The sequence below is a fragment of the Eptesicus fuscus genome, chromosome 10 (genome assembly GCF_027574615.1).
Source record: "Eptesicus fuscus isolate TK198812 chromosome 10, DD_ASM_mEF_20220401, whole genome shotgun sequence".
Lineage (NCBI taxonomy): Eukaryota > Metazoa > Chordata > Mammalia > Chiroptera > Vespertilionidae > Eptesicus > Eptesicus fuscus.
The window spans coordinates 81,373,251-81,398,844 of record NC_072482.1 but is presented as its reverse complement, the minus strand read 5'-3'; the positions used below and the strand labels follow the sequence as shown (position 1 = coordinate 81,398,844).

The 25,594-nt window shown below is 42.3% G+C and overlaps 1 protein-coding gene across 3 annotated transcripts in view; it reads left to right on the top strand.

The window, feature by feature from the left end:
- Window positions 1-14,870, top strand: part of TRMT11 (tRNA methyltransferase 11 homolog) — a 38,679-nt gene extending 23,809 nt beyond the window's left edge. For all 3 annotated transcript variants that reach the window (XM_008138593.3, XM_054722486.1, XM_054722485.1), the window contains one exon: window positions 14,581-14,870. In XM_008138593.3, the coding sequence (XP_008136815.1) occupies window positions 14,581-14,712 (132 nt within the window). In that variant the 3' untranslated portion in view covers window positions 14,713-14,870. The remainder of the gene's footprint in view (window positions 1-14,580) is intronic.
- Window positions 14,871-25,594: the final 10,724 nt, after the last annotated feature.

Below are 25,594 nucleotides of genomic sequence, written 5' to 3'. Positions count from 1 at the left end.
TTGTTGCTAACTCGGTTATAAAACAGCACTCTTAATATAGCTCTCACTTAATTAGCAAACTGCTGGTTACCATTTTTCTCCAAAAGCATAACCTACTTGATTGTAGACTATACTGAAGAGGAAATATCACTTTGTATAAGGGAGAAAGTAGTCTTTTAGGGCCCAACACATCTTCTTCTCTCCTCCTCTACTCCCCCCAACACACTTATGCTTGAGAAGAAAGAACAAAACATCTGTCTAGATCATAACAGAATTGATATGAGTAACGCCTTATAATGGAGCTTGACTAAATGCAAAGAATGCTCTTTGGACTGTACTTAACCTGGTTTGACAAAGGAAGCCCTCCCAAATTTACTGGAAACTTGGGCAAGCCTCATCTTTGCTTTGGATCTATAGAGTGAACAGAAAAGAAGAGTGTTACTGCCTTAGAAGTTAGCGACATGGGCATCTTTTCATGTGCCTGTTGACCATCTACCTATATGTTTTCTTTGGAAAAATTTTTATTTAGATCCTCTTCCCATTTTTTAATCAGATTTTTTTTTTTTTTTTTTTGGCTATTGAGTTGTAGGTGTACCTTATATATTTTGTATATTAACCCTGTATCTGACATAGGGTTTTTCCTTGTGATGTCTTTGTCTAGTTTTAGTATCAGGGTAATGCTGACCTTTGAGTTTAATTCTTCTTTGAATGGTTGTTAAACTCACCAATGAAGCCATCTGGTCCTGGGAGGTTTTTGATTACCGATTTAATCTCCTTACTAGTAATCTGCCTATTCAGATTTTCTGTTTTCTTCTTTTTTTTTTAAATATTTTATTTTTTAATATATTTTATTGATTTTTTATAGAGAGGAAGGGAGAGGGATAGAGAGCTAGAAACATCGATGAGAGAGAAACATCGACCAGCTGCCTCCTGCACACCCCCTACCGGGGATGTGCCTGCAACCAATGTACATGCCCTTGACCGGAATCGAACCTGGGACCTTTCAGTCCGCAGACTGATGCTCTATCCACTGAGCCAAACCGGTTTTCGGCTCTGTTTTCTTCATGACTCAATCTTAGAAGGTCGTATGTTTCTAGGAATTTATTTATTTCTACTACGTTGCCCAGGTTGTTGGTGTATAATTGTTTAAAGTAGTCTCTTACAGTCTTTGTATTTCTGTGGTATCATTTATAATGCCTCCTTTTTCTTCTGATTTTATTTCATTTCTATTTTAATTGTGGACAATTTCACATTTTCATTCCCTTGAGTTTAATTTAAGAAAGTCTAGTATTTTTTCCAGATTTATAATATTTTTCTAAACAAATTAATTTGATACTGAGAAGAACTAGGTTATGATATAAGGATGCTTCTGAGAATTTTTCTTCTGCATGAAAATGATAAGGGCACTCACCTTAGATATTTTTAAAGCTTTAATAGCAGTACTAATTTTCGTTTGGTTGTTTTTTTTATCATTTTCCTTTTAAAATTTATTTTTTTAAAGGATAAAGACTAATGCTTAAGTAATTTTTGAGATGTCTTTATAAGATCAAATTTGATCAGTGAGTTTTAACTAGTATGGGATTTACTATAACTTTAAAATACTGTCTTGTTAAATTCATCATGTTTGGTTTTCGATTAATTACTTCATTTCTACCTTCTGTTTGTATGGCGAGAAGTGTTTATAATTGCAGTAAGATCCCAGTCCTTTATAATGCAAGTGATGACATAAAATTGTCAAACAGTTCTCACACGCGTCTAACAAATTATTCTTGGACTTGTTCAGTGTTGTTGATTTTGGCAATGGAAGACTATTAATTTTAGATTTTTACACTTTTGTATACGTATCTCTTCATTTTTGATTTGTCACTTGTTAGGTTTAACTTCAGTATAACTTTTGGCCCACTTGCTAGGTTGTTATAAAGTGTTCTTCCTTTCCCCCTTTTAAAATGTAAACAAATGCAAGAACTGTCTAAAGAATGTAGATTTTTCATAAAATTTTGTATCTTTAGATTATTGTCAATAGTTTTTAGATTTATTGAACAGTAGTAGTAAAGAAGAACATTCTTGCCAACCATGTTGAAATTTTGAAGATGCCTGATAAGAAAAGCTAGTTTTTTGGTCAGTATTCCATGCTTTTATAGCCTGAAAGCTAGGTGAATGATAAATAACACTTTAATAATGCTTTGTTGTTTACAAAGCTTTTAGATCCATTGACCTTATTATTTTGTACATTTTAGAGACTAGGAAGTGGCTGAGTTGAGACCAAAACTCTTCTTTGTACTTGAAATCCTGTACCCTTTTTTAGGCGTCATGTCGCCTCTTTACCTAAACACATTTCTAGCTTTAGAATATGCCAAGATTAAAAGGCAGATATTCTTGAGGGGCATATTACTAGTTTCTTTTAAAGATAGTCTTTCCTCATCACTCATGGGACCATGGTAGAATGTGATTTGTTTTACCAGGACTCATTTCTCCTGTTGATGCAACATGTAGCTGATGCTGCTATATATAGTTTTGGTCAGAGTGGTTACTCCTATAGAGTATTTTTCTCTTATGAAAATCATAGGAGAGAAATGCTGATCTCCAGAGTTGTGCATAACAGATTGGAATATGAGTGTAATAGTTACGTCTCCAGTGAAAGTCACCTAAAACAATACTCTCTCAACCTTTTCTACCGGTATACTTGGACAGATGAAAAAGGTCCCATAGTAGCCATTTTCAAGACTTCCTTGAAGTCTTTTTTTATACGTCTGTGCCACTATTACACTCTGTAGTACTTGTTTAAATATAAAAATTTATTTAAAACTGTCATTGCACTAAATGGGCCATCCTGTGTGCTCTTTGTTTTGTGGCTTGTTTACCTGACTTGCTAGCTTATACTCCTAGTTATTTTGAGAAGGACTAAAGTGTTGGTAAGTTTTATTCTAGGTATTATATGGACATTAATTTAGATCAGTGTTATAATATTGTGTAGATTAGTTGTCATTATTTTTTATAGCTAGCCAGAGTAGTTCAGATTATCCTATATAATAAAAGCATAGTATGCAAATTGTCCCCTCGACCAGGAGGTTGTCTGGGAGTTCGACCAGGGGGCGGGGCCAGCCGAGGGAAGGGAGGGAGGCCCCCGCAGCAGCAGGCGGCTGGGGGAAGGGAGGGAGTACCTGGCCAGCAGCCACTAGGGACCCTACCAGTGCATGAATTTCGTGCACTGGGCCTCTAGTTTAAAATAAAGAATAGTGGACGATCACAGTGGCAGGTGATGAAAGTTAATGTAATTTTTTATTTTGAACTGAATGAAAGTGTTTAGTAACATGAAGCAATGAATTCTTCATTAATCAGAATACAAGGTGGCCAAAACTGAGGGCTTTGACTAAAGGACTGAAAGATTTTGAAGCTGTGGAGAGAGAAAGAACAATTAGCATTATAACATGTTTTAAATGAGGAAGGGAGAGAAGAGACACTGAGGTCACTTGTTTTGAGTCAATGACTTATTGATGGCTTGAAGTGGAAGAAATTTGTCTTTGTGATAGGTAGTTTATATAGTAGAATGGTAGTAAAGTTATATTGCTAATCATAAACTGGTGTTTTGCTGAAATAATGCTAGTTCCTGATTCCATTATGCATTATTCTTTCTTAGTAGAATTAATATCAGTAGTTGTTTATTCTTTAGCAGCAGTTTGAATTAAAGGTGTTTCCTTCTGGTTGTCTTTTTTGCTGAAATATTTTTGTTTTTTGCCTGTCCATTCATTATATGATGGTGGACAATTTCCTTATGGTTAGAGCTATGAAAGATTAGAGATTAGGTATGACTTATTTTAATCATACAGCATGCTAGTAGGAAATAGATGCTACTTCATTTATCAGTAAGAAAAATAAGATAAGTAAGAACATTGGTAATTGGATATGAACTTAGTCTAGGTCTTAATACAGTACCATATTCATTATCATCAAAGTGTGAAAATGTGTGTGTGTGTGTATGTGTATGAGAGAGAGGACCTTTCTAAAATTTATTTTGCAAAACAGGTCAGAAGGAAAGTCCTTGCATTATCTATAAACCATACATTGAGATGTTTGAGAAAGGCTTATAAAAGCAGGATCCTGGTGGTGCTGCCTATTGTGTTGCCGAATTCAGTTTAAGGGATCATGCCACCTACTTCTGAATGAATTGCTTTGCTGTTAAAGGTACTTTTCCTTGAATTTAAATTTTAGAAGATTATAATTTTACTTTTTTTTTTTTTATACTTCTGCAACTAAATAATCTTGCCAAACAAACTGGATTTTTTGTTAAGTTAATGGTCTTTTAATAGTTTTTAGTTATTGTTTCTGGCAAATCAAGAAGAAGCAAAATCTGTCCCCTCCCTCCAGGAAGGCAATTATTTAAGATCTCTGGTGCCACTTATGGTGCTCTTTGGATATGACTCTTTATTTGGACAAAGCTTGGGGCAAAGCTGTTCCCTCAAGGCAGAGCACCTGTTTTTATGTTCCGGCTCTAATGCTCATATTTTCAAGCTTGACAGTAAAATAGTCTTTAATATACTGAAGCTGTAGAGTCTTAGGCAGATGTCAGTTGCAAAATATAAAGTACAATCTGGGAGTCCAAGGTATGACTGGTTTAGATAAATGGAAGTTTATGTGTTCAATTAGCATAATCCCCTGGAGCTTCCTTGAATAATTCTCATCTGACAAAATTTCTACTTTGTATTTTTTTCTTATTTATCATGTCATTTAACTTAGAATGATCTTTCTAGTGCTCTTCAAATTCAAACATGAACTTGTGTCTTCTTCCCTTTCCATAACCCACCAAGAATGCAACCCTGAGATTTTAACTCATATTTTTTTGTCCACAACGTAAGTGCACAGTTTAATGAATAGTTAGTTATAAAGTGAACATCTGTGTAACCACCACCATGGTCAAGATTACTGAGTCACGCAGCACCCTAGAAGCACCCCTGTTGTGGCTATTTCTGATCATAAACACCTCTCTTAGCAGGTGTAACCACTAATCTGACTATTATGGTAATTACTTTCTTGTTTTCCTTGTAATATTGAAATTGTAATATTTTCACTACCGAATTCATCCCTAAGCAAAGTAATTTTGCTTGTTTTTGCTCTTTATATAAATATATTTGTGTTTTATTAATTTTTTAATGAATTGTGACAGTTTTAAAAAGTTGCCTAGGAGATAAAGTTTCCAAATTAAAGCGAGAGAGTATGTATATGTGCGCCTGCACATGTTTTGGCCTATTACTCATCTTTTGCTGCGTATTTAGGGTCAGTACAGTTCTTCTTAATTTTAATTAAATATTAGATGTAATAACTAATAAGTTGTCATTACATTTTCATCTGGTATGTTGAACCTGTATTCTTTTAATAATTGAGGTTTTAAGTTTTGAGTTTTATAAAGGTACAGATTTTAGTGGAGAGCATGTAGAAAATACTCATGTTCTAGTTCATCATGATAGCATGACTATCCATGATGTTCTTTTTACAGTTAGAAAGAAATTATGTGCTGAGTGCCAGATGTCAAAGTTCAGTTGTTAAATGTCAACTCATTTTCAGAACTCTAGATAGGAAGGTTTTAATATAAAAATATTTTAGTAGACTTTAAGTAATTTAATATCTTGAAGAGTAATGGCATTTTTTAAAAGGTACAAACCATATGAAAATACCTAATTTTGGGATGAAGATTTTCAGCCTTACCTTGTTCCCATTAAGCATAGTGCTAGAGGTTTCTCTTAATAGTATTAGACGCCAGACTTCTGACCTCCTTGTCCTTGGTTTGGAAATGGCCGAGTGCTGTTTATAGTTGTATAACTTTAGCACAAGTGGTTTCTATAGCTACTGTCCAGTACCAGATGTAGAACAGTGGGAAGCTTTGATAAGGGGAGCCGGATTTTTAAACAAAAGCAGGACGTGGGTAATTACCCTGAAGCTGAACTGAGGCCCATTATATTCAGCACTGTCATTTACATTTCATTTCACTCTCTGCTGATTACAAGAAAGAAAAGCTACGCACTATTTTTCTCTTCCATCTCTTTGCCTTCTTTCTCTGACCTTATTTAAGACTAGATATCATAGCTTTAATATTTCATGAATCCAAAGTCTTTCTTGACACAATTCGATGAGCATTGCCTGTTTGGTGGCTTTTACTGTGATGACAGCATCATTGGTTTTCACTTATCATAGAATAAGTTTCCTAAGCCATTTGTATTCAAGTGTTTGCAATGAAACTGCTGTTCTATATAAACCATTGTCACTTTGAGAATATGAATGACTTAAGGTCAGGACTAGTGAGGTAGAAGAAATCATTATCTCATTATCAGGAACTGTCAGTAAGTAACAGGACAATTTAAACCTGACCTATAGTTAATGTAGAAGCCATTTGGTTTTCTTCTTCATCCCCAAAGTGACACCTTTCTAGGGAAAATCTCTTGTTTTTAAACAGTAATTTTAGTTAAACTGATGATTATCCTTAAGTATTTTCACCGAAGTTTAGGGGAATTATATAAAAGTAACTCCCGGCTGTAAAGGGACACGAGAGAGCATTTTGACTTTAGTCAGAATGTGAGTGGGGACTGGGGTGAGAGAGGAGGCCGTAGAGGTAAGCAAGGGATCCAGCTTGTAGTAGAGGATGGGGTGGCAGCAAGGAAGATGAGTCCTTTTCTTTTCTGTAAAAACGGAGGTAAGATTTTGCTGGGAGGGAATAAATGGTTATTAATATAAGGTCTTCCGGGCAGATGAAATTTTGGAAAAGATGCTATGAAAAATGAGAAAGAAAAATTTCTAATAATTTTTACATTGAAGTATTTTTCATATTTTTGTGTGTTTTCTTTCCCTGCCTTGATCACTTGTTCCCTGAGGGAAAAGCCATGGCTTGCATCACTCAGCATTTATGGAACCATTTGTGTGAGTTGTTGAGGCTAAACAGACTGATAAGGTGTAGTCTTTATCCTTAGAAAACTTGCCCAGTGAGAGAAATGGTCACCCAGCCCATTTCACCTTACTGTGCTGAGGCCTGTAGTGACCTGTGCAAGGTGTATAAGCACCAGAGAGCACCTACCTGAGGGGATGGTGCCTGAGTCAAGGGAGGAAGCCAGTATTTTAAGCAAAGGTGCCGAGACTGAGAGGGGTTGTGGTGCATTCAGGGAACCCTAGACATTTTAGCATGCGTGAAATCCTATGTATTTGGGGGAGGAATGGATGGAGATGAAGTGGAAAACCAAAGGAATTCCTAGAGTTGCATGAAGGTCTTTACAGACTGAAGAGTTCCAAGTTGATCCTGTTGGTGATGGCAGGCCCATGAGGGATGTTACTTAGGAGAGGGGCAGAAGTTTTATGAAGGTCACCGAAGCCTTAATATGCAGGCAGGCTTGAGTTGTGGCAAGATAACCGGTGATACCAGCGCCGAGGCTCCTGGCATGGTCATTCAGTGATGAGGCTGTAACCTAAGAAAGGTAGGGTTGGAGGTTGTAGAGGATAACAGACTTGGCAGGCTTGATGACTGATTGGATACTTAGGTGAGGGAGACAGGAGTTAAGGATAACTTTGAGAGTCTGGCTGGGGATAACAGAGTGGATGGTAGTTTTGCATATATTTTTATCCACCCCCTGCCCTTAAGGACATGGCACAGTGCTGCTTCCCTGGGCTGGTGCAATAGTCTTCCAGCTCATTCCCCTGCTTCTGCGATTGATTCTTATACAGTAGCCAGAGTATCTTTGAGCATGTAAATAAGTACTGAAATTCCTCTGCTTAAAAGTAATCAATGACTTTCTATGGGATTTAGAATAAAATTTAAAATCCTTCAGTTAACCTTCAAAGCTAACTCAATCTACTCCTGACGCGTCTCTCCGATTTCATTTTGTGCCACTTTCCCTTTTGTTTACCAAGCCTTAGCCACACTGGTGTGCTTTTAGTTCCCAGAATGTCCTCACCTCGTTCTAGTCTCAGTCTTCTCCATTGTGATTCCTCTCTCACTGCTTCCTGGAATGTTCTTTACCCTCTCATTCTGTGAGTGAGTTTAATCCATCCTTTAGGTCTCAGATAAACACCACTTCCTTAGGGAAGCCTTTCTTGTCCATTCTCTCCACTCCATCTAACTAGGTGTGTCCTTATATTCGTACTGGAGGCCCAGGACACGGATTCATAAAGGGGGGTGTTTTCCCTCAGCCTGGACTCTCGCAATCTGGGACCCCTTGGGGGATGTAGCAGTGCACTAAGCAGCAGGCAGCCAGGGAGGAGCCTGAGCCAGTGCCGCACCGCTCGTGCTCATCCCGGCCCGCTGTGCCTGCCGCTGCTGCTCGGTAGTGCTGCTGCAGAGTCATTGCTGCTTCAGAGTCGTGAGAGGCTCTCGCCACGGCAGCTGCGCTAACCAGCCGTGAGCCGGGCTTCTGGCTGAGCAGCACTCCCCCTGTGGGAGCTCACTGACCACTAAGGGGCAGCTCCTGTGTTGAGCGTCTGCCCCCTGGTGGTCAGTGCGCATCACAGCGACTGGTCGACCCGTCGTCCAGTCATAACATTCTCTTAGGCTTTTATATATGTAGACTAGGGGCCTGGTGCACGAATTTTTGCACAGGTGGGGTCCCTCTGGGTGGCCTGCAGGGATCGGACTGAAACCCACAGTCCAACGCTGCCTGCAGCTCCTGCCTGCTGCTTCTGCTCATCCCAGCCCCACTGTGCCTGCCGCGGGCTCGCACCCAATCAGTCCCGATTGGGATAGGCTCACGCTGCCGCAGCAGCGCTTGCCAGCCATAAGCCCTGTGTCTGGCGCCCTCCCAAGGGGAGTGGCCTGCAGGATTGGGCTGAAACCGACATCCCCTGAGGGGTCCCGGATTGTGAGAGGGTGCAGGGCAGGCTGAGGAACCCCACCGGTGCACAATCGGGCTGGGGAGGGGCCGCGGGAGGGCTCGAGGGTGTTTCCAGCCCATCTCGCTCAGTCCTGATAGGCCGGACCGCAGCAAGCTAACCTACCGGTTGGAGTATCTGCCCCCGGGTGGTCAGTGCACATCACAGCAACTGGCCGACCGATCTACTGTCTGCCCCCTGGTGGTCAGTGTATGTCATAGCAAGCTGTTGAGCAGCCTTAGCATATCATTAGAATATTATGCTTTGGTTGTTCGATTGTTCTGCAGTTTGGTGTATTTGTATATTACCCTTTTATTATATAGGACTAGAGGCCCGGTGCACAAAAATTTGTGCACTCGCGGGGGGGGGGGGTCCCTCACCCGGCCTGCACCCTTCTTGCAGTCTGGGACCCTTTGTGGGATGTCCACCTGCCGGCTTAGTCCCACTCCCAGGGGGATCAGGCCTAAGCTGGCAGTCAGAAATCCCTCTGGCAGCCCGGGAGCCCTCGGGGGATGTCCGACTAATGGCTTAGGCCTGCTGGGAGTGGGGCCTATGCCGTTAGTTGGACATCCTTAGCGCTACTGCAGAGGTGGGAGAGGCTCCTGCCACCACCGCTGCGCTGGCCAGCCATGAGCTGGCTTCTGGTTGAGCAGCGCTCCCCCTGTGGAAGTGCACTGACCACCAGGGGGAGCTCCTGCATTGAGCGTCTGCCCCCTGGTGGTCAGTGCGCATCATAGCAACCCATTGTTCCCGGTCTTTCTGCCATTAGGGTCAATTTGCATATTACCCTTTTATTATATAGGATAGTGCCCTTTCTTCTCACTGTTTAATCACAGTTTGCAAGTATATATTTGGGGATACATTGTTGAACGTTTGTCTCCTACTAGTATATAAGCTCTCAACTCACAGACCTTGACTGTTTTGCCCACCACTCAGTAAATGTTTAGGAAATGAATAGTAACTGTTCACTGATTATTTTGGACCTTTCCTGAATAAAAAGACAATCAAATTTAACAGTATTTAAACTACCCATTTGAAGGAAGTGTGGGAACAGATAGTTATAGCTAGCTAAAATTTTCTGTTTGAAAATGTACTGAATTTTATTATTCTGACAGCACTTTTCAAAAATAAGCATTACAGCCTTAGCTGGTTTGGCTCAGTGGATAGAGGGGTCCCAGGTTCAATTCCAGTCAAGGGCACATGCCCATGTTGCGGGCCCAATCCCCAGTGGGGGCATGCAGGAGGCAACCGATCAATGATTCTCTCTCATCTTTGATGTTTCTATCTCTCTCTCCCTCTCCCTTTCTCTCTGAAATCAATAAAAATACATATTTCTTAAAAATCAGCATTACAAAACATTCTAATCCTGTGGTACCTAAACCTCATTTCTCATGAGAAGCAAACCAGAACGCAGCTGAATCACCATACTGTGGAAAATCCTAAAACCTTTCCTCTATTCAAGGAGACGATGATAACAAAGAATGGCAAATTTCTGGGAGAAGGCAGTAATTGGAAGGATCGCTTTACTGAAGTGGAGTTCTCAATGTAGTCGTCTTGAGTGATCTATGACACTCCATTTGGGAAACACTCTTACATACTTATCTCATAGTATAGTCCATTGTCATTAGTTCCATTTAAAGTGTCAGTTTCAAATGTTACTACAGCACATATAGTTTCTTTCTTGAGAATTTGTTTCCCTTTAGATTATTAAGTTATAAGTGGCTGAAGTGCTTTCCTTTTAATGTCTTATTTTGGTTTTTGTGATGCTCTATTTTGATGTATAGCTGTAAATATAATTATGTAAGTTGTAAAAATAATTAAGGAATAGCTTGAATAAGTTCTAGTTTATGTACTCTTTATTATTTTAGAGAATACTTTGTAATTCTAGGTTGGACATAGATGACAATTTTATACTTTGGAGTCACCAAGGTGAATATGTAATGTGTATTTCCACATCATTCTTTTAAAAATGGAATGCTGATGCTCCCTGGAGAAAAGTAGCCATCCTGGTCATGTTGGTTCTCTATAACTAGTTGTTTATAGTAGTCAGGACTCATACAGAGAGGGAAAGCTCCTGTCTGAGGAATGGTCAGCTGTTTCCAACTATCTTTATCCACAGCAGGAAATCCTATCTGCTTCTGCCAGCAGAGGGCAGTGTACACATATAGGTATACTACAATTTGTAAGGCTTTGGTTTCTTTGGCAAGTGTGTTAAAATTCCTCGAGTGGTTTATGTTTAGAATTAGCAGTACTGATAGGACAGGAAATTGGCTGGGTGGGACAGTGGTTAAAGGGGTTCTGTCTAAAAGTTTAGATCTGAAATATGTGCTACCATAATGTTGCTGTTCAGTGAGGAATGTCCTCTAAATGTCAAACTCCATTTTGAACTACTCACTAGTCTACCATGTGGGAAGCTGACTCTTTAACCATTGTTTTGATGTAATTTCTACTAAAAAAAAGAAAAAAGAAGTGTTGGGAAAAGTATTAGCTTTGAAGTCTCATCTAGGCTACAGTTCTGCCAGTGCTACTCAAGTAGCTGTGTAACCAGTGGCAGATTATTTAAACTCCTTTAGTCTCCCTTTCCTTAGCTGAAAAATTTAGATGATAACCTGCTGTGAAAAGATGCAGAAAATTTAATAGTGGATTTATATAAAACACATAGTTGTAAATATATACTTACTGTTTTCTTGACTCAGAACTTGTATATTCCTTGTCATATTTACAATTGCTGTTTGTCTTACAAGGTTAAGTGATAGGTCTGAAAGCTGTATATTTCCATTAGGAAGCCATCTGTAGCTAGCACAGACTTTCCTACAGAAACACTTAATTTCTGGTTATAAAAAGATGATAAACAATAGACAGTGTAATCAACAACCTTAATATTTTATTCACATCTCTTTAACTCCTACCATGCTCCAAAATTTAACCAGTAGTTAATGAAATTTGAGAAAGGTGGTCTGTAATTTTTCAGTGCCAGAGTTTTCTTTTTTGGCATTTCCCAATTCTCTCTATGTGTTTTTATTTTTCATGAAGTATTTCTTGTTTATTAAAAATTGGTAGAACTCAAGGATTATGACACATAGATATACGGGGAGACAGATTGGGAAGTGTTAGGAAGACCAGAAGTTAAACACTGGGACTGGGACGAGCTCTAGTTAATGGAGACATCAAGGGTTGTGTTGCCTGAGGATACTCTTGTCCTTTTAAGTAAACACTTTGGCCTTTGAGATAGTGAGCTGGAAAAAAAAATCTGCAGATATTCTTGTTTGAGATGGGCAGGGAATTCAAATAGAGAAGAGGCATGAAAAGGTGGTGAAAAATATGTGCAGTTGACTATCATCATCTCAAGTGTGAGCCCTGGTAAACTGAACTAAAGATAGGATGAGAGGGAAAAAAAGTGTGCCATCTTCTTTGGCATTGAGGTAACATAAATTCTGAGTGTTGCAAATACTGTATTTCCTATAGGCCAGGTTATATTTGAAATGTTCATTGTTCATAGGTATATGATATTGACGTGAATATATGTGATAATATGTGTTAGCCCATTAATATACTGGATGTTTCATGTAGAACATTTTAGGAACCAGGACTTTCCATTTAGATGAAAATGGTAGCCAAAGTCCCTGGAGTGTCTGGCTTACCCGGAAGCAGGACTTACGCTGCTAAGTAATAATAGAATGGCTCTTGCCAGATCCCTGGCTACATACATAGGGGATTTGGAGATACTGGGTTATCCAGTAGTTTTTGTTATAATGACTTATTTTATATTCAGGGGCAGTCAGTCTTGCAGAAAGAATCTTTCCAGCATATATCTCATGGGATTTTTCTTTACTCCCTGGGAAAGAGAAAAGAGGTCCCCCCCTCCGCCGCCTACCTGAGGTTGCATTTCTAAGGTTGCTAGTCTTTCCAACTTTCCCAGTTTCTCTGTGTGTTTCTCTGCCACTGGATCCCCGTAGAACTCAACCCATGGTCTATTAGGGCATTAGGGGCTTTTTTTGCTTTTACTTTATTCTGAGGGATTCTTGAATCTAAACTGTTCAGACAAAGAATGTCATAGGTAGTCCCTACATGTTGTCTAGATAGCTATTAATTAGCACATGTTTTAAAAATTACTTTTGGGTTTTCCATGCTTCTTCTGTTTATTCCCTGTCTCTGACTCTAATCTTCATAATTCTCTGTTCTTTATTATCAGTTTGCCCCATTTATATCCTCCTGGTCAAAAGCAAGCTGTTTTGTTAAGTGTTCTCTTTGGCCCAAGAGGAAACCTATCTTCCATTGTGCTTCAACTTGCCTTCTGCCTCCTCAGGTGAGCTGCACAATTGGCAGCTTTTGCAAGCACCTGACCCCGAGTCAGTTCCCAGCCTGTCCTTCATGCCTCTGCCTTCTAAGCTTGTAGCTGCTGGAGTTGCACATTCCTGTCCTGTCTTACCCTCCTCACCACTGCAGCTCCAGGACAGTCCACAGGATTTCCCGTGTGGTGATTTTGCATAGCCTGGGGGAGTCACAGGGAGACAGTACAGAATGGCAGAGCGGGGGCGGACTTCATTGCTGGACAGTGTGCTGATCCCTCTTATCCAGGAGAGGAAAGTGGGAGGACATCCAGCCACCTGATGTGCAATTGAATCTACCTCCCAAACATTAAGGGAAAGCCTCAGAATTGGGGAAAGTTTAAACCCATTTGGATCTTAGCCAGAAATGCTGGCATATTAGATTTGCATTTAGTAAGTTGAGTTCGGTCTCAATATGAGTAATAGACTGTAGCAGGAGCATGGAAGAGAGGGCCACTGACCATTTTGGGGAAAAAACAAGGAGTGGTGGGGGAGGCTTAAACTACAGAACTGGAGTTATGGTGAAGAGGACACTTAGGATGCAGAGTCTAAGGGTTTAAGATGGACTGAATGAATCCTGTCTAGTGTGCTCAGTGGTCAGCTGCATTCCAAAGGGTTGCAGGTTCAATTCCCAGTCAAGGGCATGTACCTGGGTTACAGGTTCGATCCTGGCCCCGGTTGGGGCATGTGCAGGAGGCAACCAATCGATGTGTCTCTCTCCCATTGATGTTTCTTTCTCTTCCCATCCCTCCCTTCCACTCTCTCTAAAAATCAATGGAAAAAAATATTCTCAGGTGAGGATTAACAAAAGAAAAAGAAAAGACTGTGAATGTGAGAAGAAAAGGGACAGGGATTTGGCCCAGGTTTCTGACTTTACTGGCGAGGTGGAGAATGAGGGAGAGAGCTTTTAAGTATAACCAAGTGAAGATATTTCTTCGAAGAGTAGTTCAGGAAGTTACCATGTGTAGTTTATTTTATTAACTGAATATAGATGTACCCGCAAACAGTTTGATTTATCTGTATGACATTATACAAATGCAGTAATTCGTTGTTAGATGCCATTGGAGTAGACGCTTCCTTGTTTGATAATTTTTGTAGTCATAGATGATTTCAGTTGATGCTGAACTAGGAACCAGAAGATGCACGTCATTGGCTCAACTTATGTTGCCTGGGATGATTCTCTTTGCCCTCTCTGGTCTCTGTGCAGAGAGGATTATTTGGATCAAATGAGGTAAAGTAGGTGAAAACACTGGATACCTAAGCAAGTATAAAGTGGGTGATATGTTTTTCATTCAGGTAATAAAAAAACAATAGGAAAGCAGATATGCATCACAGAGGGAGATTTTGCTTACAGTAGAGGACTGCTTTGGTTACAAGCTAACTAAAGAAATTAACTCAAACTCTTTATTTTCTGTATTTACCAACCAACCAGAACCAGGACCATTATTCACATCTGCTAAGTGATCAGTTTCTGCCATACCAAGGTCATAATTCCTTCCGTGAGAAATATTTCAGTGGGATAACAAAAAGAACTGCCAAAGAAGAAAAATCTAGCCAGGAGTGAAAATTAAGATTTTGACAATGAAGAAAGAATAAGGATTTCATAAAAAGGACATCTGGATGTGAACTTACATGTGTGATTCAGAAAACATGCACTGTTTTAAATAATTTTATATAACAAAAAAATGCTACAAAGTAAATTGAACAATTCTTTTAAAATCAGCCTTGTTTTATGGACTATTTTCTTGTATGTGGTCTTTTGAACGTTATTTAATTTATATTTGTACTTTCAAGTATTATGGAAATTAAAAACAGTTATATTTTTGGTAATTAATTTACAACGGGAACTACTATTGTTGATTTTTTAAATAGTTATCTTCAGACTATATTATAGGCAGTTAATAGTGGTTGAGAGTTTAGTCATTAGAGTTGTTTTTTTTTATTGTAATTGATTTACATTGCCACTAATAAACCTTACTGAGGATTTCTAAAATTGTAGTATTCAGTGCTTTTAAGGGGGAATATGATGAAGGAAATGAAAAATTTTTTATCAGTGCCAGACAAATAGGTCATAACAGTGATAGTAGTGATGATGAGAAAGGCTAGGACCTGACAACCTAAAAAGCTTACAAACTCCTTGAGGCCTGTCCACATCTGAAGCTCCTCCATACCTTGGATTTGCTCCTGCAATCCTAAACCTTGACCTAGGGTTAGGGTTAGGGCACAAGGTTAGGATTATGGCTAAGGCTAGGTTACGGTTAGGGTTAGGGCACAAGGTTAGGGCTAGGGCTAACCCGATCCCTAGCCCTAGCCGGAAGACTAGCTATAGCCCTAACCCAGCCCTAGCCCAAATCTTAACGCCAACCCTAACCCTAGACCTAACACTAACCCTAGCACTAGCCCTAACCCTAAGACTAGCTATAGCCCTAAACCTAACACTAACCCTAGACCTAACACTAACCCTAAGACTAGCTATAGCCCTAAACCTAACACTAACCTGAATTCTAGCTCTAGCCCAAGTCTTAACCCTAACTCCAGCCTAGGCCTAAATGTAAGGCTAAACCTAACCCTAACCCAAGGCAAATCTTAACCCTAGCCCTAGCCCTAACCCTAACCCTAACCTTAAGACTAGCTCTAGCCCTAGACATAATCCTAATGCTCACCCTCGCTGTAGCCCTAAAACTGACCATAACCCTAACCCTAGCCCAAATCTTAACCCTAGCCTTAACCTTAGCCCTAACCCTAACTCTAAATCTAACTCTCCAGGTGATTCTAACAGGCAGTGAAGGAACCAGATCCTAACCCTAACCTTACACTAATCATTACTCTAAATCTCCAGGTGATTCCAATGTGCATCCAAGGACCCACACTAACTCTAACCTAGCACTAGCCCTAGCTCTAAACACTAACACTAAACTTAGCCCTAATTTTAATAACAATAAGCATAATCATATCCCTAACACTATCCCTAACTGTAACCCTAAAACTAGCCATAGCCCTAAACATAACACTAAACCTAACCCTAAACCTATTTGTATCCCTAACCCAAACCATAACACTAATCGTAACCCTAGCCCTAGGACTAGATCTAGCCCTAAACTTAATCCTAAGCTTAACTGTAACCCTAACCCTAACCCTAGCTCTAGCCTAAATCTTAACCCTAAACCTAATCCTAACCCCACTTCTTACCCTAACTATAACCTTCACCCTAACCCTAGCCCTAGCCCTACCCAAATCTTAACCCTAACCCTAATCCTTACACTAACCCTAGCCTTAGCCCTAACCATAACCCTAACACTAACCTTAACTCTCCAGGTGATTCTAATATGCAGCCAAGCACACAAACTCTAACCCTAAACCTAGCCCTAACTCTAACCCTTACCTTAAATCTCCAGGTGATTCCAGCCTGCATCCAAGGACCCAGAGGCTAAACCTAACCCTAACTCAAGCCCTAGCCCTAATCTTAACCTTAACTCTAACCCTAACCCTGGCCCTAATCCTAACCCTAAACCTAAACTTAACCCTACCCCTAACTATAACACTAACCCTAAACCTAACTCTAGACCTATCCCTAATCTTAACCCTAACCCTACAGTTTCCCTAGCCCTAACCCTAACCTTGTGCCCTAAGCCTAGCCCTAACCCCAATCCTAACCCTAACCCTAGCCCTAGCCCTAACACTAGCCCTAACCCTAATCCTAGCTGAGCCTGGCCTGTGGGATCTGGTCCCCACCTGGTGCGTTGGCTCCATGCTCACCTCCGGAAGATCAGTTGTGGTGCCCTAGAAAGTGCATTTTAAACACCTACCCAGGTAGTTTTGAGGTAGGTGAAGAGCAGATCACAGGGAGGCTGGGACCTGAGAGGTGAGGCAGACTGTCCTTCTTAGAGCCCAGGGAATCCTTTCCGTCCTCGTTAGAACCTTGAGGGCTAGGCTGTCAGGGGAGAGGAGGATGAGACTGAGGCATGTGGGTGGCTGCTTTGGGCTTTGGGCAGAGGACAGAGGGTTAGGGTTTGAGGTAGGGTTAGGGTTAGGGCACAAGGTTAGGTTTAGGGTTAGGGCTAGGATTAGGGTTAGGGTTAGGTTTAGGATTAGGGCTAGGGCTAGGATTAGGGTTAGGGCTCAGGTTAGGGTACAAGGTTAGGGTTAGGGCTAGGGCCAGGGCTAGGTTTAGGGTTAGGGCTAGAGCGAGGGCTAGGTTAGGGCTAGGCTTAGGTTAGGGCTAGGGCTAGTGGTAGTGTTAGGGTTAGGTTTAGTCTATTATACCTTTTATTGCAAAAGCCACTCAACCATGGGCTGATAGTCAAGGTATTTGATAGACTTCATGCTCCATACCACCCACAGGCATTTGGCATTTTTGAGCTTTGGGAATATTTTCTCCATTTGTTGTGTATTTTCTCTCGCTGTCCTTTACCAAGTCTTGTCAGAGGCTCAGAACATTGCTCCAAAGTTAGCTCTGATTGGTGCAGCGTTTTGTCCTTTGTCAGACACCTGAGTCCTTTCATGAGTTTGCTTCATTAATTCCTTGAGCCTCAAGCTGGGAATATTTTCTAAAACCAGAACTAACAAGGGTGCTGTGACAATTTAGACCAAAAAGACTCCTCTACCTGGTATGCTTTATTACCAATGTTGAAGCAGGGCTAGAGCTAGGCTTAGGGCTAGGGTTTGGACTAGGATTAGGGCTAGGGCTAGAGGTAAGTTTAGGGTTAGGGCTAGGGCTAGGGTTAGAGTTAGAGGTAGGGTTAGGGTTAGGGTTAGGGCTAGGGCTAGGGTTAGAGTTAAGAGGTAGGGTTAGGGTTAGGGTTAGGGCTAGGGCTAGGATTAGAGTTAAGAGGTAGGGTTAGGGTTAGGGCTAGGGCTAGGGTTAGAGTTAGAGGTAGGGTTAGGGTTAGGGTTAGGGCTAGGGCTAGGGCTAGGGTTAGAGTTAAGAGGTAGGGTTAGGGTTAGGGCTAGGGCTAGAGGTAAGTTTAGGGTTAGGGTTAGGGCTAGGGCTAGGGTTAGAGTTAAGAGGTAGGGTTAGGGTTAGGGTTAGGGCTAGGGCTAGGGTTAGAGTTAAGAGGTAGGGTTAGGGTTAGGGCTAGGGCTAGGGTTAGAGTTAAGAGGTAGGGTTAGGGTTAGGGTTAGGGCTAGGGCTAGGGCTAGGACAGTCTGTCTCACTTCTCAGGTCCCATGCTCCCTTGGCCTGAGTCAACATTCACCCACATTCCAGTGCCCTGGTGGAGGTGACCTGGAGCCTGCCCCAGCTGCTCCAGCCTTCCCAGGTCCCAGTGTTTTCAGTGATTCCCGGTGACATCCTCCTCACCTACCTCCAAACCACCTGGGTAGGTATTAAAAACGCACTTTCTAGGGTACCACCCCGCATCTTCTGGAGGTCATAATGCAGCCCGACCACCAGGTGGGGACCAGATCCCCCAGGCCAGGCTCAGCTGACCCCAGTCCTGCACCCCCTCAAAACAGCTACAGCCTTCACCCTCTTTACCAGTATCTTCCATGCCGGGTCATCTCTGTGCTCCTCTGCCAGGAGGCTTGTGCCTTAACCATCCCGCTAATCGTAACCCAAGCCCTCGGGTTAGGGCTGGGGCTAGGGTTAGGGCACCAGTTTAAGGTTAGGATTAGGGCTAGAGTTAGGGTTACGACTAGGTTTAGGGCGTCAAGAGCTATCTCAGAACTTCAGTGGGAACGTGATATTATCGGGCTTGGTCCATCACCAGCTAAAATGCTAGTCAGAAGGTTAGAGATGTCAGAGTGACAACCAGAGCAGTGGTAGTAGAGATTGATTGGAGAATATTTAGAAGATAAGCAGGTCCTGGTAATTGACTGGGAACAGGGATGAGGGAGGAGTATGGGATGATGTCTGGGGTTCCAATTGGGTGACTGGGTGGATGGCATGACACAAGCTCGAATAGAAAGTTGGGAAGAAGATTTGTTTAGGGTTGGACATGCTGAACATGAGGCATCTATGGAATGGCCACGGAGAACTGCGTAGCAGCTTGTTGAGTATGCAAGACCAAAGCTGGACAGGGACTGCGTAGGTGGGGAGCAGAGATCTCTGTATGGGACACATAACCACTGAATTAAGACACACTGTACAGCTCTGAGGTTCATTCTGTCGAATTTCTCTCCTTCACCATATGTGTGTTTAGCAAAGAGACTTGGCACAACCTAATGCTCATGAGATTGGGTCAGGCAATTACACATTTTTATTACAAGAAATTTATACTTCAATTACTAACGAGATGAAATTACTTTTGAGCTACTTGGAGCTACAGAGAATAACTCTGGCTCTGGGCCTCTGGGCCTCTGACTGAAGTGGGTGGGTGTGCTCCATTTGTTGTATGAGTTCGTGTAATACACCATGGAGATTGACTTAAGCTGATAAGCTGTTGTTAGTGTCTCTAAGAAAAACCTGCTAAAGAAACCCACAGGCCACCCCAGCTTGGACTCAAGACGTGGAAAAAGAAACACTCAGAGAACTTTTTTTCTCTTCTCCTTATCCTTTAAAATTAAAAATGCTTCCTTTCCTTTCTCTTATTTAAGTAACTACATAATAGCTTTTGGGCAGAGACATAAAAATTATGGGTAGGCAAGAATATGGGGAAAATTTTAATTAAATCGGGGTTTAATTTGCTTTTTTTCATTTATTAAAAAATGTTGGGCCAAAAATCCCAGTTTTCCCCACCTCCTTTTTAAATATCCTATGCATTTGGCAGAATGCATGACAAAACCTCTTTCCAGCTGTGGACCAGCCAAAACCCTTTTCTGAAGCTCCTACTCATTTGGATTAGACTGGTTGACAGCATCACAGAGAAATCCCGTCAGGAAATGTCCTGAGGTCCCTTGACAGTTCTACAAATAGTCTTATCTTTTGGAGCAAAATAAATGAATAAAAGTCTATTCTTTTATGTTGCCTTTGTTAGCTTGTTTTCTTTCTTAGTTTTGGAGAAGCAGATCAGGAACCTGAAAACAACCAAACTTTTGGCCTCCAGCCTGGCTTTCTGAACCCCAGGAAAAAGGAAATTTAACAATGCTAAGTGGGTTCCCCAAGAAAGAAGGGCATGCTGGTGCTGTGTGATGAACAAGGCTCCTGTGAAGACACGACCCATTTCCACCAGCTGTAAGTGGTCCAGAAGACTCAATCCTACAGATGATGGAGCTTAGTGTATCAGAACCAAGTGCCATGCCTAGAAGCCTGTCGAGTTGGTCTCTGAGTACCTGGTTGCCATTATCAGCAATGAAAAAAACACAGCCCTGTTCTCAATGAGCTTTTAGTCAGTCTGGGGCTGGGGATGGTGTTAAACAAAGAGGTAAATAGTAAGCCCGGCTGGTGTTGCTCAGTGGTTGAGCATCGACCTATGAACCAGGAGGTCATGGTTTGATTCCCGGTCAGGGCACTTGCCTGGGTTGTGGGCTCGATCCCCAGTGTGGGGTGTGCAGGAGGCAGCGGACCAATGATTCTCATCATTGATGTTTCTATCTCTCTCTTCCTCTTCCTTCCTCTTGGAAATCAATAAAAATATATTTAAAAAAAAAAAAGATGTAAGTAGTCGATTAAATTAATGGTCAGTCTTTCCAGAGGGTAAGCCCAGGGTAAGTGTAAAAGGAGCACATAGCCATTTCTAACAGTGGTGGGGATATTACCAGGTATTTCTTGTATTTTGACATTTGGGGCCTTGCTGACTCTGGAGAGACAGCTTCTCCCAGGGTCAACGGATTCCTAGAGGTGGTAAAAGACTCATCTGCAAGGGTAGGTTTCCTATATGCAAACTATGTGGTCCAGAGCCCACAGGTGCCACTACCCTCTCTCTGGCTTTAGCGCTTTGGGCCCCTATTCCCCTGTCTGATCCCTCCAGGGCCTGCCCCAGGCAACTAGGGAGGAACGCTGCATCCCAGAGCCCACTGAAACTATTCACACTACCAGTGGTTTGCCGCTCTGTTGATTAATGAGTTTGCCGACCACTGACCTAGACTCTCCATTCCAATAATTACAGGCTGTTGTTGTTCCTTGTGATTAAGCCCCTATTCCAGTGGTCGGCAAACTCATTAGTCAACAGAGCTGCAGTTTGCCGACCACTGCACTAGCCCATCCCAAACCTGCTTACCCAGCCTTACTTGTTCCTTCCCATCAGACCCCAACAAAGAATGTTGTCCACATTCCCTGTTTCTCTCATTCCCTCTGCCTCCTGATACCCCTGTGAGCCCTGCGTGGCTCAGCATGCCCTCTTCTCTTGGGAACTGCAAGGAGTAAACTACCTTTTCACTGGCAATTGTCCTCTGGCCTGTTGGTCTCGTGAAACCTGAATAATCATAAAATACACATTTTGAAACATAGGGGTTGGAGGAGATTGGGGCCAGGGAAACTTCAGAGATGTGGTGAGATCTAAGCAGACTCCTGAAGGAATGGAAGCTGCCAGGTGATGTCAGGTGGTGAGGAGGGAGGGGGATTCCAGCACAAGGTTCAGCATCTGGAAAAGCTGATTTGGACAACAATTCAAGTACTAGTTGCCGTGCCTGGAGCTAAACTAAATGTGTTGTTGGATGAAGGGAGGAAATGAAGCTGGAGCAGAAATGAGGGCCAGGTCAGAAAGGATTTTCACGCCTTGCTACCCAGTCTGGACTTGATCCTGGTGGAAGCTCCCTCCTGCGATGTTCGCTCTGATGATGGTGTCAGGCTCTGCGGGAAGTTTTAGCTTCTTATAAAACGGTGCCCTGACTTCCCTGACAAAGGGGTCCTTGCTGTAGTAGGTCTGTGGCTTTGCCACTGCTCCAGGGGCTATTTCTCCCTTGGTTCTGGGTCTCAGGTAATGACGTCTGCGTTGGGCTGCCTGAAGTGTTACCTCGGAGCCTCAGTCTCTTCATCTAAGCCGTGTTGGGTTCCCAGTTCCACCGTGTAAGAGATTCCTCAAATAAGTGCAGCAGGAACCTCCCTGACCCTGGCTGACAGATACTTGCTCCAGAGCCAAGAAACAGTCTCGAGTTGGCCTCCTGCAAGGAGGGAGACGCCTTTTATTGATTCTGCTCTTCACGCAGTGCTGACGGGGTAGGCCTGTGGAAGAGCGAGCTGATGAAAATCAAGGTGGTGGGCTGCCAGCTCATGTGTGTCCTCAGCTCCGAGGACAATCACAAGCCCTGTCTCCGGGAGCTTCCTCTCTGCCCCAAGACAGATGAGCTGTTGAAGTGTCATGGTTTTGAAATCCTAGCAACACACAGAAAGGACATTTTTCTGACCAACCTCAAGGAATCTGTCATAAATAAAAAACAGTTCATGATTCAAGCACTGTTGCTTATTTCAGAATCTTTCCTTGGGGTCCATTGTTCTGTCCTCTAACATACGGTGTGTTCCCTGAAGGAAGATGGCTCAGAAGCCCCAGCAATTCTCTTTCTCATCTCATTGAAAGCAGCCAACCAAGGACATCTACCCTTATTATTATTATTTTTAGTCATTTTATTTGTTTGTTTGTTTGTTTGTTTATTTATTTATCTATCTATATGTTTACTATCGGCCCGATGCATGAAATTCGTGCAAGGGGCTCGGCCCTCACAGCCCGGCTTCATCCGGAAGGTTGTTCGGCTTTCCAGTCTAATTAGCATATTGTGCTTTTATTATTATAGATTGTTTTAAGAGAGGAAGGGAGAGGGATAGAGAGATAGAAACATTAATATGAGACAGACTCATTGATTGGCTGCCTCCTGCACACCCCACACCAGGGATGGAGCTGCAACTTGGGTGTGTGCCTTAACCGGGAATTGAACCATGACCTCCTGGTTCATATATGGAGGCTCAACCACTGAGCCATGCTGGCTGGGCCATTATATTCTCTTAAAAACCTCTCCGTGAGAGTGAGAGGGAGAGCAGGATGGAAAGCCCCCAAGCCCTTGTTTGTCATCCTTTCCTTTCTGGTCCCTTCCCTGTCATTCCCTGCTGGCTGCTCCTTCAGCCTTGACGTGTGCTTGAAACCAAACACTCGGGACACAAAGATGATAAAAGGTGTGTTTCTTAGGCTAAAAAGCTATACATAGTCTTTGGTTAAGCTAATTTTTATTAAATTATTAAAACATCATATTTACTCTGAGTCCCACACTCTGGTACTTAAAAAAAAAAAAAAAAGACAAGCAAAAATACCAAACAAAAACAAGACTGTACCACTTTCCATATACTATTCTCTGGTGAGGTACCAGGGAGGTTGGGAATAGTGGGGAGGTAGGGTGGCTGGGAGGATATATTCAATCGTAAAGCAATTGAACATTTTTCTCATTTAGTGTATATATTTCTTTTGATGTTTTAACCATTGTCTTTACATGCTCATATTTGCTCCTCTATAAAGTTCTACAGTCAGCTTTTCCATGCTTCCTCAGTGTTCTAGAAAGTTCTACAGTTATTTATTTTTTTTAAATTAAAATTTTGTGAATAGGCAATACATTTACACAGTTTAAAATTCAAAACTATCCAAAAAGCTATACCCAATAAGAAGTTCCCCCCTCCCTCTCTTTCCCTCCCAGTGGGTCCCTCAGCCATTCAGCTCCAAGCCCTGGAGACAACCACTGTTCACTGATGGCTTAGCTCAATATCCAACAACATAGGATAGCCATAACTGCAACACCCATGTGGAGCAGTGGCAAGAACAGAGAATTAGGAGCTAGGGGGTTTATCCCAGCCCTATCAGGACAGCTTTAATTCATCTATTTCTCATTGTTGACATAAAAATAATAATAACGTTGCCTTAGCTATCTCCCTTGGACTGAGAATCTATTGAGATGATGTGTTTGAATGCATTTTGAAAAATTGTTCTATAAGGGAAGAGAAAGCCCAGAGTCTAAAGCTAAACCCATCAGTCATGTCCTTTCATAGGAAGGAGTTGACTTGTCCAGGATATTGCCCAAGAAACTCTTTTATTTGCTTCCAATGTAGAGATGTGGAGAGGCTATTGGGCCCAATCGGGAAGGACAAAAGGTAGATTTATTTCCTGTCAGTTTTCAAATCCTCTCTTGAGTTCTCCCATCACCTACGGGAAGGGGTGGCCTCTCTTAGATGCTTAACTAAGCAAAGAATGCAACTCCTTTTGTAGCTGCCGCCGTTGGGGTCAGCTGAGGCTTATTTCCTGGGCTGCTTGATTCCTTTCTGGTTTGTAGAGTGGTTTTCAATCAAAGAGCGCTATGGGCAAGGCTACTTTGAAAAATGTGTGATTTGGGAGAGAATACAGACTGCTGTAGGGCTATTACTTCAGGATTGATACCATTTCCTCCCCGAGGCAAAGCTTGCCATGGACTTCAGAGGAAGTTGTACTTGGGATAGGAATGCAGACTCTGCTGTCCCATGAAATGTGCCTGTGTGCAGGGGAACTGGCCTGATAATCTGGGGCTGGAGCCCTTGTTTATCCACAGAAGATAGGAAGCAAGGAGGGGAGATAAGGCGGGCTTTCACTTGTGTGTCCCTGCACCTGGCCCCGGAAAGCCTGTGTCTAGTGCAGATAGGAGCCCTGGGTCAGCCCTCTGAGTCTTGTGTGGTGTCAACTAGAGAGAGAAGGACCGGTGTCCTCTGGCCGGTGAACTCGGGTGCAGTTTTATCAAAGGAACCCTACGCTGATGCCCTCTGTAGGTTTATTTCTTTTTTAAGAGACAATGATGGATGTTCAGAGACTGAATAAATGATAAGCTTCTTTTGAGCATTGCTTTGCCTTTACAAAGCAGCCCAAGCAAAGCCCCAGGATGCCTGGAGAATATCCAAGGTTGGCAAGTCTTGGCTGCCTCCTCTCTCCCTCTGTCTTCTTCTCCATTCCTCTGCAGCCAGAAGGAAAGGTTACTCCACAGGTAACGGATGGTGTCGGTGGTAGTCTTGGCTTTCTGATGCTGGGAACTGCAGTGCTATGTCTTAGGTTATATTTGAAGTTACTTATCTTCCATGCATTAGGAAAAAATCAGATACTTTAAAACAGGGTGTTTTGGTGAATTATGTTGGAATGTCTGGGTGGAGACACACACACACACACACACACACACACACACACATATATATCTAATCTAATAATAGACAAATATGCAAATTGACCACACCTTCGCTACACATAAGCCACGCCCACCAGCCAAGCCACACCCACCAACCAATCAGGACGACTATGCAAATTATCCCAACAAAGATGGCAGCTAATTTGCATATCAAGACAGCGTAGAAAGAAGCCAAGAGCTGCAGAAGGGAGTAAAGCTTCGAAGAAGCAAGCAAGCCGGGGGGGAGGAGAAGGGAGGAGCGAAGTCAGGGCCAGGGGCGAAGGGAAAAGCAGGCGGGCTGGCGGAGAAGGCGGGGCGGGCGACAAGGGAGGAGCGGAGGAGCGGAGGCGGGGTAGAGTGCAGCAGGAAATCCTATTGCAGGATTTTTCCTGCAACGGGAACGCTAGTATATATATATATATATATATATATATATATATATATATTGATTTCAGAGAGGAAGGGAGAAG